A 20,884-nucleotide genomic window follows, 5' to 3' on the forward strand; every position below is an offset into this window, starting at 1 on the left:
GATATAGAATGTATGGAACTATGAAAGATTTTTTTCCTCAAGAATTGATAAAAACAGAGCTGGACTTTAGAAAATTATTTTGAAGAAGTAGACTAGGTTAAGTACACTAGAAGTACACTAAGTCATGTAGGTGAGATTCCTCAGATCTACATGCTAGAGTATACTTGGATATACATAGTCATTTTTAATTTATTTTTTAAATTTTTGATTTGTGAAATATAACAAGCATTTCTATGACATACTACAATAAAAAAAAGACCGTTGCATATGAAACTGCAAATCTACGATGCACAATTTGCTATTCCTTTCAAATATACAACAAATTTATCATGTAAATTTCTTTTTTTCCTTCCTTCCCCTCACCCTGTACTAAAGATGGCTACCATTAGACCCAAATAAATATGTGTGTGTGTGTGTGTGTGTATATATATGTAAAATTATTCTATACATGCTTCTACTTATCAGTTCTTTCTCTGAATACAGCAGATAGCATCTTTTTTCGTATGTCCCTTTTAGTTAATTTTGTTATTTATAATAGACAAAATAAGTTATTCGTTCAAAGTCATTCTTGAAACAGTATTGCTATTACTGTTTACAATGTTCTCTTGCTTCTGTTCATTTTGTTCTTCGTTATTTCATGCAAGTCTTTCCATGTTTTTCTAAAATCATTGAGCTCATCATTTCTTATAGCATAGTAGTATTCCATCACAGTCATATACAACCTGTTTAGCCATTCCCCAATTGATAGGCATCCCTGCAATTTCCAGTTCTTTGCTACCACAAAGAGAGTTGCTATAAACATTTTAGAACATGTAGGGAAAAGTCCTTTTTCCCTAATTATCTTTGGAAATAGACCAAGTGGTGGTATTGCTGGGTCAAAGTGTACAGGCAGTTTAATAACTCTGGGCATAATTCCAGGTTGTTCTCCACGATAGTTGGATCAGTTCACAATTCCACCAACAGTGAATTAGTAGTGTACCAGTTTTTTCACACTCCCTCCAACATTTTTCACTTTTCTCTTTTATTATTTTAGCAAATCTGGTAGGTATACAATGATTTCTCAAGGTTTTTTTTTAAAATTTGCGTTTCTCTAATCTCACGGTTGTTGTTTTTTTAAATTTGCATTTCTCTAACCAATAATGATTTAGAGCATTTTTTATGTGACTATAAATTGTTTTGATTTCTTCATTGGAAACCTGCCTATTTATATCCTTTGACCATTTATCAATTGGGGAATGATTCATATGCTTATAGATTGACAAAGTTCTTTATATATTTTAGATTATGAGACCTTTATCTGGTAAATTGTCTATAAAAATTTCCCCCCATTTTTCTGCTTTCCTTCTAATCATGACTACATTTGTTTTTAAAGAAAAAAAATACTTTTTAATTTCATGTAATCTAAATTATCCATTTTATACCTAACTTTGTTCTGTCTCTTGTTTATTCATAAATTGTTCACCTATCCATGTCTGATAAGTAATATGTTCTGTGTTCTTCTAATTCACTTGTAAAATCTCTCTTTATAGTTAGGTCATGTATCCTTTTTGACCTTATCTTGGTAAATGGTGTAAGGTATTTGTCTATGCCCAGTTATTTTTCCTCATTGTTTTCCTTTCAGCCTCTTTTCACCCTATCCCTATAGTCGGTGTTTTTTCTTATTACCATTTTAACATATTGATCACTTCTCAATGATAACATTGTACCCATCTACTCTTCCTTTTAGTGAAAAAGTACAATTAAGCAAAATAAATCAATACACTGGCCTTACGTGACAATATCTGACTAATTCTGAGCCAGTAGTCTCCTACCATTCTGGTGGGTGAAGAAAGATATCCTTAAACTTCAGTCCTCTGAAGTCATGCTTGTTAGCTGCATTGATCTAACTCAGCATGTCCAAAACCATTACCTTTTCCCCTAAACCTGACATCCTAAATTCCCTTTTAAGGACATCATAATTATTTTAGTTGCCCAGGTTTGTAACCTGGAAGTAAGTTCAATACTGTCATTTGCCCCCATATCCAGTAATTTGACAAATCTTTTCACTTCTGCCTCCACATCTCTTGAATCCTTCTCTTTCTCAAATCACATGACAGCTATTTTCGTTTAGGCCCTCATCACTTCTCAGCCCCCTAATTGATCTCCTAACTTTCAATCACATCCCCTCTGCAATCCATCCTCCTCATCACAGCTGCCAGATTGATATTTTCTAAAGCGTAGGTCTAACCATGGCTCTTCGTTCCTTAAGAAGCTTCAGTGGATTGTCCTTTTGACTTTAAGATAAAATATAAACTCCCTATCTAGCATTTAAAAATCATTTATAATCTGACTGCAGTCTATATTTCCAGACTAAGTACACATCATTTCCCCCCACCCATCCACCCACCCACCCACACCACACACACACACACACACACACTCACACTCTACTCCAGATAAATTGGCCTACTTATTTTTCTCCACGTAAGACATTCCATGCTTTGCCTCCAAGCTTTTGCATAGGCTATCTCCCAAGTCCAGAATCCCCTCCATTCTCATCTCAGATTCTTGGATTCATTCAAGGCTCAACTCAAGGGCCACATCCTTCGAGAAAGCCCTTTGAGTCCCCCAAATGTTATTCGATTTTCCCCCAACCGTTATTCTTTTTGTGTTTATTTTGTATTTATAGTAGACTGTAAGGTCCTTTCTCCTCCATTAGATTTCTTGAGGTCAGGTATTGGCTTTTGCACTGCCTGGTATATAGTAGGTGCTTCATAAATGTTTATTAATTGATTAAGGGCAGGGACTATATTTTTTGGTCTATATATCCCTAACATCTAGCACAGTGCCTGATACATAGTAGATATGAATAAAGGTTTGTTGATGGATTGTTATTTTTTGATCAAATGTTTCCTTCATCTAATACTCATTTAATACTAATGCTAATTTGTATTACAGAAATATGGGAGGACCAGCACCACCAGACAACAGCTGGAAAGGAAGGCTCCATGTGCCTTACAACATTGGGCCTGGCTTTACTGGAAACTATTCTACACGGTTATCTTGCTATGTTTATCTCATTTTTCCCATCTTCAGTAAATTATCATAATAGAAATCAAGTAGTCAAACTTTAATTTACATGTAAAACAAATGTAAGATCCTCAAGGCAAAGCAATTTGTTTTGCTTCTGTACCTCTCGTGCCTTATGCATAGTGGTACATAATATTTTTTATTGGACTGAGTAGAATATGGTTCATATATTGCTCAATGACGGGTTTTCCATTTCAGCTGATTTTAGTTAAAATGCTGTCGTATTGCTTTTTTCCTGCTTAATTTAGAATGTTCCTTGAAGGCAGGGAGTGTTCTGACTTTCTTTGTATCCCTGCCACTTAGCACTGTGCCTAGCACATATAGTAAGCACTTAATAAATGCTTGTAGACTTGCTAAGGAAGTGGCTTTCTTTGGAAAGAATATTTTTATAGCAAAACAGCAGGGAAACAGATTTTTCAGATTCTGAAATAGTTCATCATCAATAAGTAAACTAATATATTATTCCCTCCTCCATAGCCTTATTTTAAAAAGAAGTTGAATCTGGATTCCCAAAGCCTATGCAAATGGACCGCAGGTTTTGGCAGGTTTATATCAGCTTGAAAGGACTTCAAATTCATCTTTGTAGCAGTGTATGTGCTGTCTAGGGTCTAGTATAGCTGGCTTAGCAGAGTGGCCATAGCAGTACTTGAAAACCACTAACTAAATTGCAGAGGGCTTGTGATTTGCCTTATTGTGTGGAATACCTTACCCAATGAAATCACAGCTACCTAAAGTACTGAAATATGGCATGTGGTGTGTCTATGAATATAGACATGTTATAAAAACAAAAATGTTATATTGTGACAAATTATCATCAATAAAAAAATATATAGTTGGGGCAGCTGGGTGGTGCAGTGGATTGAGTACTAGCCCTGGACTCAGGAGGACCTGAGTTTAAATCTGGCCTCAGACACTTACTAGCTGTGTGACCCTGGGCAAGTCACTTAACCCCAATTGCCTTTAAAAAAAAAAACCTAAAACAAAAAAAAATAGTTGTAGCTTTAAGTAAAGTCAAAAAGCACTTACTAATCATCTGTGCTTAATAGCTGCCAGTTACTTCACTAAGTGCTGGGTGTTCAAATAAATGCAGAAAACCCCCCAAAAAAACAAAACAGAAAACCAACACAAAACAAAACAAAAAGCAATCCCTGCTCTCAAGGAGCTCATAGTCCACTGGGGGAGAAGACATGCGATCAACTACGTACAAAGAAGATATACACAGTACAAATTAGATGATCACAAAGGGTACGGATTAGAATTAAGGGGGACTGGGAAAGACTTCTTGTAGAAGATAAGATTTTAGCTGGAACTTGAAGGAAGCAAGGGGTTGGAGATAAGGAGGAGGAGAATTCCAGACAGGGGAAACAGCCAATGAAATTGCCTAAAGTCAGGAGATGGATTGTCGTATGTGAGAAACAGCAAGGAAGCCAGTTTCATAGTATAATACTCTGTAAAAACTCTCCTAAGTCTTACTGTAGCCTTCAGCATTCCAATCCAATCTAACAAGCATTTATCAAGGTCCTGCTATTTGCAAAGCAAGAGGAATCATGTTTTCAACAATACGGGGCTGGCTTTGGAAAAAGGAACATCTGGATTCAAGTTCCAGTGTCTGATGTACACTTAATATGATCATGGGTCGGTTACTTATTTCCTCATCGGCACAGGCAATTCTAAAGCTGTATAGTTTACAGATGAGTTGCCAACTTTCAGTGCAAGGAGTTTTCACACTGGGAGTTCTCTACACAAATGAAATCACAGGTCTGGAAGACATACACTTCTTCCCACGCCCCCAAATGTAAAAGGTGTACTGTGTTAGCTTTGGGGGGAAAAGATAAAGTATAAGACCATACTTACCCTCAAGAAGTTTATATTCTGCTGGTGAGAGAATGCAACATATAACCAGATAATTATACCAATACTTCCTGAGAAGGAAAACAGTATAATTAGTTATGGAGGTTGAGAAAAACTTCATAGAAGAGTTGATGCATTGTGTGTGTGTGTGTGTGTATGTATGTATGTGTTGTGTGGTTTGTCGTTCATTCTTGAAGAGGACTATGACATCAGGGAGATGATGACATGACTTGCAATTGATTCTGATTTGAGTGAGGGAGGGCTATGCAAAGTCACCAGCCTCACTTTCTCCTCCAGAGCTGTCTGGGTCCAGTGGCTTCATTGAGTGAGGCAACACTCCATTCAGTGAATAGGCCTCTTTAAGAAGTGATTCAAGAGATGGCCTCTCTAATTAAAAGAAAAAAAAAAACAAACCGGGAAGAGAAGACCCTCAGGGTTGCTGGCCAAAAGAGAAATAGTTACTATTCATGTTCACTCTGAGCTGGGAGGGCCCAAATAATAACCATTAAATGGTGCTTAGGCAGGGACCTATTGTCTGTCTCAGAGATCCAGAGTGAATTGTTTTTAAGGCTTGGTCTTTGAGAAAGAAATGTAGCCAGTAAACCCCAAGTTAACTAGGTAGCTTTTGGCCATCAAAATTTACCTTCCTTTGAGCAGAACACCCTCGGGTAAGAGAAGGAGAGAAGAGAGGAGAGGAGAGGGAGCCTTGAAGGAAGCTACTGTTTCTAAGAGAAAGGCTTGTGTCTGTTAATGGGAGAAAGTCTCTGCCTTTTCACAGAGGTGGGAGAGAGAATGCTGACTTGAACCTAGAAAATGTAACATGTGAAATAAGCTTGCAAAGATAGACTGGAGCCAGATTGTGAGAGGCTTTAAATGCTAAGCTGAAAAGTTTGTAATTTATCCTAGAGGTAACAGGGTTGCTGAATATTCTTGAACATTAGTGTGCCCTGGTCATTGGTGCTTTAAAAAGTTTTCACTGGCAGCTGAGTAAGGATGAATGGGAGAAAGGAGAGCCTTGAAACCAAGAGACGAATTAGGAGGGAAGCTGTTGCCATAGGTGATGAGTTGCCAGCTGTCCTTAGGGGAGTGATCATGTGATTAGAGAAAAGGCTTGGGGGTCAGCTTGCTAGGTCTTGACAGCAGGATGCATATTTGGAATGAGGTGGAGGGAAGAGCCAAGCTTATGAACCTGGGTGAATAGAAAAGTAATAGAGCATGAAATGGAAAGTTTGGAGTACAAATAGTAGACTAGTCCAGAAAAACTCTGATTTTTCTTGTCTACTCTTTCTTTGACCATAAGGCTATCTCTTTCCTAGTCATTTACCTTCCTCCTACCCAGTACTTCGTCCTATCTGTTCTGCCCTTTTCTCTGGAACTTTGTCTTTTATGTATCTGGAAACTTCTCTCCTTGGAACATTCTAGGCCAGTAATTTCTGGTTTCCGAGCTAACTGGCACCTCCAGGGATGGGAAATGAATGAGACTCACCTGAGCAAATTCCTTTCCATTCCTATGAAAACACATGATGCATTCTAATCCTGAAGTGTCCCTAAACCTTGAATGCATATTTGGCTAATCTGAGAGCCACTCTGGCCTCTGCAGGTACCATCACCCTAGAACTGCCTGATCTGCCCTCAAGTGTGGAGCAGGAATCCGAGGCCATTATGGACTGCCTTTTTCTGCCATGGTCCCAAGATCATCGTGCCTGATGCTCCCTGTTGATATCTCTGATTCCGTGCCTTCCGTGCCCCTTCCTAGGGTATTAAACAGGCAGTTCTGTGGTGATGCAGGACTGGAATCATTCTAGAGATTAGGATTGGATATGTAGATCTGGAAACTGATAGGGTCACTAAGAGAGAGGATAGAAAAGAGAAGAGGGGAAAGGATCCCAAGGGGATAATCATAAATGAGGGAAGAAGTGACAAGGATAATTATGTAACATAGGAATCTGAGAAGAAATGATAAATCTGGAAGGAGAAGGATGAGGAGAAAGCAATGCCACATCTTCCCCCCCCAAAAAAAAAATAACCCAACAACTCAAGGAGAAGAGAGTCACCAGGAGGAGGGTAAACAACGTCAAATACTGCACATAGGTCAAGAAGAATGAGAAATGAAAACGTCATAAAATTTAGAGATTAAGAGATCATTTTATAGACTTAGAGGAAACAATTTCAGTTCCATCCAAAGGTGGTAAGGCATACTTCAAAGGGTCGAGAAGCAAGCAGGGAGGGTTCTAGTCTAGGCAATGTATTTAGAAACTTCTAGACATTTCTAAATTGTGAAAGAGAGGAGAGGTATAGGATCATAACTTGACACTGTTCAGTCAATGAGTCGTGTCTGATTTTTCATATCCTCGTCTATAAATGAGCTGGATAACTTGACTTTAGACTATTACAATGGTGTCCTAACTGACCTCCCTGCTTCCAATCTCTTCCTTCATAAATCTGTCATTTAATCAATTGCCAAATTAATATTTCTGAAATGTAGGACTGAACATGACTCTCCCCTACTCAAAAAGCTTCTTTGGTGGCTCCCTATTGTCTTTAGAACAAATTTAGTTTTCGCGTTTTGGAATTTAAGAACCCTTCACATTCTGGTGACAATCTGTGGTTCTAGAATGATTTCTCAATCCTGCCTGCACATACTAGGTTTCACATAAACTAGCCTATTTGTTATTTCTCTTGCCTAGCATCCTGTCTCCTCACCTCAGTGCTTTTGCATGTTGGCTGTCCTCTCTGCCTAGAATATTCTTCCTCCTTACCTATGTCTCTGAGAATCCTTTGCTTCATGGAAGATTCAACTCCAGCGCCACCTTCTTCATGAGGCCTTTCCTGATCCTTCTCAGTAGCTGGGATTTTCCTCATCTCTAAATTACTCTGCATGTACTTGATCTTTTACTTCTGGAGAGGCAGGATTTGAACTCAGTTCTTCCTTAAGAGGCCAAATGACTAGTAAGCCTTGCTGCCTGTCACATGTACACGTTCATATACCTATATACATAAATATACATGTATGTATGTATGTAGACATATACACATGTAGCAATATACCTATCTATATACATATGCATATATGCATACATGTACATGAATATTCATACACATACATATGCATATACATATATAGGAAATAAGGGGGGAAGGGGATGAGAGAGGGAAGGGTGAGGAAGAAAATATATAGCAAATCAGTGTGTTTTGGTGGCTATGGACTCACAATGCTAATTTTTTTTAATTGCATTAGAAAAGTCAAAATGAATATTCACAGCAACAACAAAGTAACAAGGATTTACAATGTGATTGGAACTCTAAGAGGAGCAGTGGAACCAGGTAAAGCATTTATTTTCTCAATTACCAATGTGAGCAGGGACCAACATGAGTAGAGATAGAAGTTGAAGGAGTTACATACATATATCTATCTGCTTAATGGGATCATAAGATTTTCTACATGGAAGGGACCTTGCATACATCTAGTTCAGTTACTTTATTTTACAAATGTGGAAACTGAGACCAGAGTGGTTAAATTAATTTGATTAAGGACATACAAGTTTATAGTGTCAGAATTGTAATTGTAATCCAGATATTCTTTACATTATTTCTAGTCTTTTCCTCATACTCCTATATTTGAACCTTGTTTTATAATACATGATGCCAGTGTCTGACTCCAAAACTATTGCATTTAGAATCATAAGATATAGAGAGGTTGGAAATCATTTAGTTCAGCTGATGGGGAAGCTGAGTCCTGAGAGATGATGAGACTTACCTAAGAACACACAGGTGTCAAGTTGCATGGCTAGGATCTGGTTCCTTCGACTCCAAAGATACTACTACCCTTTCCAAAGAAGTTTTATGTTTTAGTAGTCTTTACATATAATTTGATTTTTTTAAGTTCCCCATTAATACCCAGAAGCACTTTCAGAATTGACTTTAAGATTACATATGACTTTCCTGCACGGTTTTATTTTCTGTTAGTGAAATCTTTGTTTTGAAAACTGTATATGTGGAAGCTGGCTGGTTTGAGTTCATAGCTCCCTAAATTAGCCTATGATTTTAACTTTTGATAATCTAGTGTTATGCCCCTCTAAGTATCTCTGTGTATACAGACATTCCTCAAATTATTCTAAGACCAGCCTGACATCAGAAATGGATTTTATAGGGGGATTTTTTTCACTATTTCATAGGTTTTCCAAGTTGGGCATAGGATTTAGAGAAGGAAAGGAGTTAAGAGGATATTTTGTCCAACCTCTTCATTTGATAGATGAGGAAACTGACACAAGAGAGGTACAGAGGTTTCCTCCATGTAATAAGAAGCAGAGCAAGGCATAAGTTTGGTGTTCGGACTTCCAAGGTTGTGTTCTTGCCAGTGCAACACAGGTGCCTCTGTTGAAGCTGAAGTGAGGTTGCCCTCATCTAAGTTATATTAGATTGTGCCTCAGTTTCCAGGTTCAAAGTTTAAAAGGTTACTCCATGGAAAATATTTTGTTTCACTATTGTAATCATTCACTCATATAAACCATATGATTAAATTATATTCTCTTACCAGCAGGCATTCTCTGGATATAGAGTGTTCACATTTTAAATGAAATTTGAATTTTGTCCACCAAACACATAATACAGCTTCCTGTGAGGGTTAATAATTGTTGTTATAATCAGTCAACAGTGATTGACTGCTATGTATGGGAGTATTTCTATAAGGAAATGGTTGTAGGGCTACAACTCTAACAGTGCTTTACGCAGTAAGCCATACCAACCTGTTGACAGAATGAACCCTCAGAATCTATCAGACAGAGGGAATTACCAAGACCTGAGGAGTAAATGTAAGAAGCTTGCTCCTTACTCCTGCCCAGGAAATAGGAACCAAGCAGCAACAGGTTTAGTGACTTTGCCATGGTCACATCACCAGTATACGGCACCATGGTATAGCATGATATTCTTTCTCATTCCAAGGCCTTTCTGTCAAGCTGCCTCTCATAATCTCAGTGGGAGTTTGGGGTAGTGGAAATAGCACTGTATTTGGAGTAAAAAATATCTGGTTTTCGATCCCAGAAAACTGCATGTAAACTATTTGACCTGAGCAAGTCACTTGCTTCTCTGAATCTCAGTTGCTTCATTTATAAAAATGAGAACTAGAAGAACAGTTCTAAATCCTAAGAAAACCTTTGTTCCTCAATTCAGAATACCTGAGGAGTAGTGATTGACCTAGAGGTATCTCTTAAGTAAAACATAGGGAGGTACTGTATCTACTGTGGAGACCAAAAAAGTAGCCAATACCCAGCAGTACTCTTCTCCTTCACACTCCTCACCCAAATATAATGGTTTGTTGGTGATTTGGCATTCAGAATGAATTCTTCTGCAATTCAATTAGCATTTATTAACTGCTTGTTCTGCTAGTTTCTGGTGACTAAAAAAAAATTCTCAAAGAAAACAAAACAAACAATTGTCTCTGGCCTTAAGGAACTTAGATCCCCTTAGATCCCACAGAAACAATGTTATGAATAATTATGAGGAGTAGTTGGAAATTGGTTTAGAGGCACCATTCCCTTCAGCAGACTTTTGTACATTGAACTGGCAAATTTGTAGTATTGTCTGGATGGAGAAAAAGCTTTTTGATTTCTTAACAGCCAACCAAAAAACCATCTCGTAAGTTGGAAACTATCCTATATTATGCTTAAATTCAATTCAGCATTTATCAAGTACCTACTGTGTGTTTGTTTAGTAGAACACTAGGCTTTATGCTAAGGGGATTCAAGGTTTAGATACATATTTTCCTTGCCCTCATGTAGCTTACAATCTAAGGGGATGGGCCTCCTCTGTTTTTAGATGTAATTTAACTTTTGCATAGTTTTGCATAGATACTTTTGAAAGACAGCAGCTCTTCCATCTCCTCTTCCTGGAATAGATTTCCCATGGGATAGCTACCTCAGGTGGGTCTGTTATTGTAAAATTATAGCTGAAGGGTCTCCACCAGTGTGCATACTTTTTATAGGCAGTCAGTAGACATAGTTAACTCAGAGCTAAGCCATTTATTGTAATGGCGTAGTAAGGATAGTAGCTATAAACCTGTGTCCCATAAACTGAGGTACACTTTCCCACAACTAGACAATACATCAGTGAAAAAAGTGGACATACACATAAAGTTCACTAATAGAGGGGTACATATGAAGAAAATGTCCATGTGACTGAGGAACTTCTTCATATCTTATAAAGGACTACCAGTATAAACCCTTCCTTCTATTTTGATTAAGACTTTATTACTTCATCATTCTATTACCTTACCCTTAGATTTGGTGATTATTGGAGAGTAAATTTGTTGTTACTGTGTATTAACAGTATGGGGAGAAATCAGTTGATTAGGAGTCTCTCAATCATCTCTCAACCTTCATAATTTTTGTGATGATTTCTGTAGACAGGTATGTAATTCTGGGAGGTCATCGTGACTCATGGGTGTTTGGTGGCATTGATCCTCAGAGTGGAGCTGCTGTAGTACATGAGATTGTGAGGAGTTATGGAAAACTGAAAAGGGAAGGTAATGTAACACAAGACCTAAAGAGGTAAAGATTCAATAAAATCCAGATCAGTCAGTTAGCACACTTATTGAAATTAAACTATGAGGAAGATATGTTTAAAGTTGCTATAGGGGCTACCATAGATGCTCAAAAAATGTGTACTTTTAAGGTTGCATGGTTTTGACCATTTACTCATAGAAGCTGAGAGGTGAAAGGGACCAAAGAGGTCATCTACTGAAATACGTGCTTGACTCATTCTATATTATGTACCAAGAATGCTAGTGATGGAACACACACTTCCTACAGAAATAGAAGCTATTCCTCTTTAGGATGACTCCAATTGTTAGAAAGTTTTTTCTTATTTTGAACTGAACTGTCCCTCACTGTAACAGCCACCCATTGTTTGTAGTCCCACATTTTAATCCTTCAAATTCTTGAAAACAACTCACATGTTGTCTTCTTTCCTCTGGCCTGAATATCTCCATTTTTTGTTCAGTCTCTCTTCTAATGGCATATTTTTCAGTTTTTTTCCTACTCCTTCTCTCTTGTCCTTTACATAATTCATCCTGTCAATGTCCTTCCAAAATATGGCACCTGGAACTGAATGCAACATTTGAGATATAGTATGACCCAAATTGAGTGCAATGGGAACATTGCCTCCTTCTTTCTAGACACTCATGCATTAATGCACTCTTGGATCATGTTAATATCTTTGGGTGCAATTTAATAATAGTGATTTATTAAGCTCATAGTCCACTAAAAGTTCTAAATCTTTTTCATGTGTACTGTTGTCCAGTCTGTGACTCTTCCATCCTGCTAGAATAATGTAGAACTCTTTCCCCACCAGGATCATAAAGGCTGCCTTTACAAATTATATAATGAGCTGTATGGAATTTCAAAGATATTCATAAGTAAATTAGCATAGATTTAATGTCAAGCTTTTTATTTCAGACTGTAAAAAAAAAGTTAGCTTGTCTTTACTATAATATTATGGGTTTATTTAATTCCAATCAATTTATCCAACATTTGTTAAGCATTTACTGTGCACAAAGCATTGCTCTAAGAGCTGAGGGTACAAGAACAAAAAGAAAAAGACCCCACACCTTCAAGGAATGCACATGTTCCTGGAGCAATGTAATATCTACATAGACAAATAAATACAAGGTAATTTAAGGAGGAAAAGAGCACTAGGAATTTGAGGACATCAGCGAAGTTTTCACCTGCTGTGCCTTTAAAGAAAATAAAGGTTCTGATAGGTGGGGATGGAGAGGGAGTATACTTCAGGTAGGGAACAACTTATTCTAAAGCATAAAAGTAGAGGATAAAATATTGAATTTAGTCCTGGGTGGTTGGAATATAGCATCAAGCATACTCTGGTAGCAACACTTGTGAGTGCACCCAAACCAGATTAATATGTAATTGGGAAATCTTTTAACAAAATAAAATTACAGTGGAATTTAGATAATGTGAATATTTGGTTTTCCAAGCCAATATGCTGCCTACAGTGATCTGTTTGTATGATTTTGTTGTCTCTATTTGAGTTTCACACCACTACTGTAGATTATTTAAAGGGAAGCAATGTGGAATAAAAATGGAAAGGTAGACTAGAGCCTAAAAGTGGAGGTAAACTGAGAAATATGTGATTTATCTTAGAGGTAATGAAGAGCCATCAAAGATGATCATTGTTACAGTAGAGTTTTACAGTTTTATGTGGGCTATCCCTGTAGTCAGTTTTGGCAGGAGCATAGAGTAACTGTGCAGAGTACTGGGAGAGGTAAAGGTAGTATTAAGAGGGAGTGCCTCATGCTACATGAATATTTGCTGTCTACCTTCAGAGTAAAAGGACTAGAATAGATCCTTAGGATGCTATATCTATGTTAGCCACACGATGGAGGCCAAACAGTGACCTGCCAGCAAGCTCAGGCAACTAATTACACGTGCACTAGATCCCTATTCCTGGTTAGTCAATCTCCTTGAGTTTATATGTGTGGGTCCTTCATTTTTCCTCTATCCTTCAGTTTCAGCTAAGGGTGTAAGTAGTCAAACAATTAATAATCTATGAAATAACTCCTCTAATCCCACTGAGATTCTTATCTCTTTCCCATCTTCTGCTGACTGGCAAGATTACTCTGTCACATATAGATTAGCTTTAGAATCTAGACTTTGATGCATACCAAATGTGTGGAATATTTCATAGCCTCAATTTCTTCATTTGCAAAATGAATATAATACTTGCCCTATCTACCTTATAATGTCATTATGAAGACAGTGCTTTACAAATTTAAGGTATGAAAGGATTGTGGGAATATGGCAGCATGTGGGACCCAGAGAAATCCAAATCATCTACACAGCTCTAAAACTCTACCTACCACTAATACCAATGAAGTATCAAGTCAGTATCAAGTCAGAAGACTTGAATAGAAGTATGTTTTCACAATTCAAAGTCTGGCCCTCTTTCTACTAACACTCACTTTGCACACAGTTGGCATTTAATAAAAGCTTTTTGAGTGGAATTATCATTAAAAGGTATTAAATGTAGTTGTTCAGGCCCATAATAACTAAATTAAAATTTTATTCATCTTAACTGAATTTGGATTAGATTTTTGTGTTCCAGTTGATTGTTTGACACAGCCTATCTATCTAACCTATCAAATCAGCTCAGCAATATGCCCCTGGAATCTGTCTGCTGGTGTTATATGTGTTTTAATGTATATTTAGCCCAATATAGTACTGATATAGCAGATACATATTTCCAGATCAGGTCATTTGATGCATGGAAATGACAACAGTATGTAAAGTAAAATATTATTGTTCAAATACTGTATTTATTTAGACTGACCTGTAGTCCCAGGAATTATTTGATCTTGTTATAATAATGTGTTAAAGTTACATTATAGTGCTTTTTTTCTGTCATTCAGTATTTTAAATCCATTAGGGTAAGGTCTCTAAACAGAACCAACAACAGAGACTTAACTGCAACACTTTATACCCATCTTTCTTCATGGTTTGTTGTTGTTGTGGGTTGTTTTTTTTTTATGAAAACAGGGTGCTCCATTTCCTTTTCTCTTCTCTGGTGGCAAGGTTGATAATTAAAATCATATAGGGTTTGGCTTTTAGTGTTCTAAGCCTATATCTTGCAATTTCTTGTGTTGCTCTGTCTTTAATACTAAAACTATGGAGACTTTGTGTTTTGGGTTCCTAAGGAGAAAAGGAGAAATGCATCTGGGATGCTTTTTGGAAGATATAAATATGTTACCCTTGAGGTATAGGTCGAATTTTCAAGATTGAGTATATGCCACGATAACAAACTTAAATACTAAAAGAAAAATATTTAGCCAAAGTCTCTAATATTTTCTTGATTATGGGTAAAAATTAGAAGACAGTTCTGTCTCTTCATTTCTTAAATTTGCATAAATATTGGGAACTCATAAAACTCAGAATGCTCTGAATTAAAAGATCTGCTGTACAATTGTGATGTACATTGCAGTCTCCTGGAATTAGGACCCAAGATAGAGATCCAACAATAGAACACTATGGTCCTGCTAACACTGCAGAAGGCTTTTGGCATGAACTGGAATGAGGGCATACTTCAGGACTGATATTAAACAATCCCTCATCTGTCCCAGGAGCCACAGGGTGAAGTTGCAAAGGAATCCTAATCTGCTACCTACATGTGACTAGCAAATTGATCTGTCCCAGTAGGCTACAGGATCTCTGTGCTGCCTCTGGTCCCTATATTTTTCACCCTAGAACTTAATTAATCACCTCCAAAATGGATGATGATAATAATAGTAATAATTTGCTTCCCCCTCGACTAAGGTTTTGTTTATTTTCTTTTTTTAATTCATTTTTGTTTTAAATCCATAGTCCTTTTCCCTTGAATATCCCACTTCCTTTAACATATGCTTATAAGCAAAATCAATAGATACAATGACCTTGTTTGACAATATATACTCTATTCGATTTCAGAAGAGAACAGCCTCTCTATAGAGAAAGAGGGATGGTTACTTCTTCCATTCTCTTCACCAGGATTTGTTATTTCAGTTAATTAGAATTCAACTGATTTTAGTGCCATTATTGTTTAGATTAAATAATTCCTATTGTATAATGCTTTAAAGTTTGTGAAGCTCTTTCCTCATAATAGCCATCTGACATAAGTAGACAAAAAGGATCAAGGTTAAAAGACTTGCCTAGGTTCACCAAACTGATAAATATCAAAGGTGGGACCAAACACAAGTTTCCCTCTATCCAAGTTTAGTACTTTTAACTTGTTAGACTGTTGATCTATGAGTTATTATTATTATATCCACGTTTCAAATGGGAAAACTGAAGCTCTGAGAGGTTATTATTAATTTTCCTCAATAAGAATAAGAAAGGGGTTATTTAGTACCTTTCCATAAAATTATAAGTGTTCCTTCTTGCTTCTGGAGAAAGGGGATAGAGCCATGGAGAAAATGTAGGATCATACTTCACTACACCTATGTATCAACTTGCCACACTTAACTTGAGTGTCTTCCTGCCTACCAGTAGGTTTGCATGGGTACATATTTATGTCATAGGGTACAAATCCTGTAACTATGCTATTGATTCTAAGGAGACTTCAAACACTAGATATGTTTCTTAAAACCATAAATTGAATTGCATTCAACTTTTCTTGTCTCTGCTATGCTGACCTTTGCCTGAAAGAAGGATCTCATAACCCTGTAGTTATATAAGAATCCTAGGCCAGAAATCTCAAGATAATCTTCAGGCCCCTAACAATGCCTCGTGCAGATTGGGGGCTTAATAAATATCTGTTAATTAAATTTGTACACATGCCGTGGGATAGATTGTAATCTCCTTGAGGACAGGGACTAGGTTACTATTTGTCTTTGTATCGTCACTTCTATGCATTGTGCCATAAATGTATTAGATGTTTAATAAATATTTGTTTAATGTAATTGAAGTGAAAACTTGAATTAAAAAATAGGAATGACATGTTGTTAGTTTATGTCAAATTGGTCTGTTTTCATGATAACTTAATAAACATATAAGTTACTATGATCCTGACTCTCACTTATATGGAGTATTTTCTAAGGCTCACTATATTTTGCTGTTGTTTCCAGGATGGAGGCCAAGAAGAACCATGATATTTGCTAGCTGGGATGCTGAAGAATTTGGTCTCTTGGGATCCACTGAGTGGGCTGAGGTTAGTCAATACTGTGTTGTAATGAAATCTTCATTCTAAAAGAGTAGGCAGACTTTTACTTTCTTATAGTCACCTGGAGCTTAGAATATGCCAAGTTGACTATGTGCCAAAATACAAAAACAAAAAACAAAAGCAGCCCCTGACATTAAGGAGCTTACATTCTATTTGGGAAACAGCACACTTTGAATATGAAGAGAATTGTGGTAACAGTAGAATACGGTTCTGGAAGGTAGAGGAGAAAGGTAGGGTAGAGTGGAATAGAGACCCCAGAGGGATGGGAACCACGTGGATTGATATGAGGTAGCAAGGAGTATTGACTAGGAAAGGGTATTTTGGCCTAGGCAACTTAGGATTCATATTCATATCGATTTCAGTGGAATCATAGGGCAATAGATTTTTACATACTTCACAATAGCAATGATAATGTTGATTTGATCACTGAAGAAAGCTGTAGAGCTGGTAGGGTATGGACATGTGTGGTGGCAAAGACAATTAGATGTTTCTGGTCTTGTTTATCATTTAAGGGAGGGATTGGAAGAGTCTCGGGTTTTGGCTGGTTATCAAAAGGTTAGACACGTTTAAGGCTGTTAACCATCTGATCCTTGGCCAGATGAACTCTGTTCCAGGATTCACTGAAATGGTGACTAGATAATATCCTCCAGGGTAGTGGGGTTAAAAAGGATTATCAGAGAGGGAATGGGGTAGAAGGTGGTATGGGAAGGGGAGAGCCAGAAGACATGAAGCATGTCCAAGATCTGAACCGTGGATCCAAAATTAAGGAGGTTTGGGATCCAGAGGACCAAACAGAAAAGAATGGTCATGTGTCAGACAGTTTTCCAAGAGAATGGGTATACAAAATAGGGCTGAGTTTGTCTAAAAGATATATGTTCCAAATTGATTCACTTGGTTCGATGTAAACCATTACTCCCATAAACATCAGTGTTTGAGGTTAGCTTCAATATCTTTGATTTCTTTACAGCACTCCATGATTTTTATTCCTTTCTAAAAATAGAAATGATTGTATTCTCAAGCAAGGTAGAATATTGTTATTCAGTTTAAACCTAAAGCTCTATTACTTTTTTTTTTGGAGGAGAGATAGAGAAAGAGAAGAGAGATAAGATGTTTATGCATGTTTCTTCTTTTTTTCTAGGAAAATTCCAAAATACTTCTAGAACGTGGAGTAGCTTATATTAATGCAGATTCTTCTGTAGAAGGTAAATATTATTTGATATTAAGAAAGGGATTTAATTATTTATAATTTTGTAGTTTTTTTAAACAATTCTAATCAATAGCATTTCAGATAATTATGTGCAGAAATAACTCAAAAGACTGCCATACACTAAGCATACATTTATTGTTTCTGATGTAGGGAAGTCAATAGCTATCCATTCAGGACATTTTTACTTGACATTTATATTGTAGTCCTTAGAGGAAGTAGAGGTATCAATCATGAGATTAAACCTAAATAGAGAAGACTTGACTCTGTAGCCCATGTGTCTTAACATGACAGAAGACCTGACTTTGAAGCCAACTCTGCTTTGCCTAGGAAAATTTCACAGATGTTCAGAAGGATATAGAAAAAGATACATTTCTATTTTAAATTTTTTTAAAAATATTTTTAAATTTTATTTTAAATATTCTTGTTTTTTTTTTAATTTTCAAATTCTTGGTTATATTTTTAAAAGCCTCTCAAACACTTTTATAGTGCTGTGCAAACATTAAGCCATTTTGAAAAATGAGTAGAGCACAAACATTCTCTCACTGATGCTTTATAGCTGTTAATTTTTGAGAACCTCATAGGTTCTAAAAAACTAAAGCTGTAAATACTTCAGAGGGAAATAGAGAGGGGCAGGGTACAAGTAGTAGTAGCCTATTTCCAAAGATCATCTGTATACGAGGGATATCGTTGAGCAAATGTCTAATTGGAAAAGGAGGCGACTGATCATGTAGAAAGAGTGAGGCATAATGGGTGGATAGGCTAATTCCTGCATGGGTAGTTCCAAAATATGATAAATCCTACAGAAAAGCCTCCAGCCCATTAGGCAGATAGATTCCGTTTTTAAGGATCTGAGGGAGAAGATGAATAAGAATCATACAGAATGAGAAGGAATGGGTGGGTTGAAATGTGGGGAATATCCACATCAATGAAATCGAAGATCCATTGAAGAAATACTCAAGAAAAGAATTTTAAAACTAGAAAAGAGGGCTTATTTCCTATAGGTATGGAAGTAAATACTATAGAAGTTTTTAAATACTTTCATATTTAGCTTAATGTTTATTTTGTTGGAGTGATGTTGACAACATCTGATACTTATATAGGACTTTAAAACTGCCAACCATTTTCTGGACCTTGTCAATTGACACTCACAATGAATCCTTACCTATGAAGGAGTACTAAAGTTATCCTTATTCTGTGGATGAGGAAAAGGATACCTTGAGAGAGTGACTTTTTTCCCTCCAAATTCAAAACTAGATTTAGAACCCTGATGATCTGATTTCTAGTTCTGTGTTCATAGATTGCTACTGAGGAGTACTCTTATACCAACTCTTTTCTTTTACTCGATTTCTTTGTATGTTTTCCCTTGGTTGTACATGAGAACTGAAAGATCCATTTAAGGCTAGTTCTATTTAGTTCTAACACTTAGTAGCTTTATAATGACAGGCAGCTCAACTTATCTCTCTGAACCTGTTTTGTTACCTGTAAATTGGGAGTAGTCATGCATGGACTCACTCCTTGATAAGATTGTTGTGAGGAAAGCACTTTGAAAACATGAAGACAAAGACTGATGGATAGCTGGACATTCACATCGATAAACAAGTTGATGGGCAGAGAGACGACATTCTGGAAGAGAAATGGACTGATAGACACTCAAACAGATAGACACTATTAGATAGACATATAGAAGGGGAAGTAGGAAGGGAATAAGATATAGCACCTTCTATGTGCCATACATACAGTGTGCTAACTGCTTCACAAATATTAACTCATTTGAAGCTCATAACCCTGTGAGGTAGGTACTGTTATCCCCATTTTACAGTTGAGGAAACTGAGGTAAACAAACGTTAAATGACCTGCCCTGGATCACAAAGCTAGTAAGCATCTGAAGCCAGGTTTGACCTCAAGTTTTCCTGACTTCAGGCACAGTGCTCTATTCACTGCATAACCTGACTATCAAGACATAGAGATAGACCAGGGGTGGGGAACCTATGGCCTTCAGGCCACATGTAGCCCTCTAGGGCCTCAAATGCGGCCCTTTGACTGAATCCAGACTTCACAGAACAAATCCTCTTATTAAGGGGATGAGATAGACACTCATGGAACAATGGATGTAGAGGTACATACATAGACACTCGTAGATAAAGAGATAAATAGATACATAGATGCTCCTAGATGAATACATGTAGAAATACATAGATACTCATAGATTGATATATAGACAGGTAGAAAGATGGATATCATAGATAGACATTTTACATAAAAATGGGTTATAGTTAATCCCTTACATACTCTTTTGATTTATGTCAGTGATTATTCTTTTTTTTTTCTTTAGTTTAGAATTAGATGTTCCCACTTGGGAGAATGGAATTTGATTCCTAGATGGGGACACTTTTACACTTTTGAGGTGTCTTCCATGTGATCCTTAAGTAAGTTTACAAAGCATGTAATTGATTAGTTTTTAGACTATAGGCAAATGCCCATATTTGCTGTCCTATTTTCCCTATTTGGAATTACATATTAAGTCAATAAACTAATGTAACACTTATCCCAGGGTTTTCTATGATATGAAGTACCTTGTTTACCACTAGGGGCTATTTCTCTGCTTTTTAGTGAGAGCTTCACCAAGAGTCCAGGGAAAATCAATGCAGTTTCACTTTCATCCTTGCAAGCATAGTGGTTAAATAATAAGGAAGGCAGATTCATTAAAACAAATCACATATAAAGGAGGAAAAAGAAAAAAAAGATACATATTGTTTACTTGGATGGGGCTGGGGTCACAGTAAACAATGTATTTTTTTCCTTCATCTTCCTTTATAAGTTATTTGTTGTAATCAAACTGCCTTTCCTTTGTTCCTCCCTCGCCTCTTCCCCCCACACACACACACATATGCCCACTTTAAGAGAAGTGCCTCAGGGAGTCACAATTTGAACACAATTTGATTCTTGCTAAGGCCCTCTATAGGGTTGTAGCTATTCAAGTTCTCTGGGTCAAGCAGAGCTTTGCATGAGCTGCTTCTTTCCAGGCCCTTGGACTTCAACTGTTCTCCCCAGCTCTTG

At 36.9% G+C, this 20,884-nt stretch overlaps 1 protein-coding gene across 1 annotated transcript in view; it reads left to right on the plus strand.

Moving 5' to 3' along the window:
- Positions 1 to 20,884, plus strand: part of NAALAD2 (N-acetylated alpha-linked acidic dipeptidase 2) — an 80,660-nt gene that overhangs the window by 38,208 nt on the left and 21,568 nt on the right. The window contains exons 8-12 of the mRNA XM_020993780.2: positions 2,938 to 3,036; positions 8,159 to 8,244; positions 11,321 to 11,440; positions 16,526 to 16,608; positions 17,759 to 17,822. Coding sequence (XP_020849439.1) covers positions 2,938 to 3,036; positions 8,159 to 8,244; positions 11,321 to 11,440; positions 16,526 to 16,608; positions 17,759 to 17,822 — 452 coding nt within the window. The remainder of the gene's footprint in view (positions 1 to 2,937; positions 3,037 to 8,158; positions 8,245 to 11,320; positions 11,441 to 16,525; positions 16,609 to 17,758; positions 17,823 to 20,884) is intronic.

The sequence above is a fragment of the Phascolarctos cinereus genome, unplaced genomic scaffold (assembly GCF_003287225.1).
Source record: "Phascolarctos cinereus isolate Bilbo 61053 unplaced genomic scaffold, phaCin_HiC Scaffold_726;HRSCAF=1367, whole genome shotgun sequence".
Classification (NCBI taxonomy): domain Eukaryota; kingdom Metazoa; phylum Chordata; class Mammalia; order Diprotodontia; family Phascolarctidae; genus Phascolarctos; species Phascolarctos cinereus.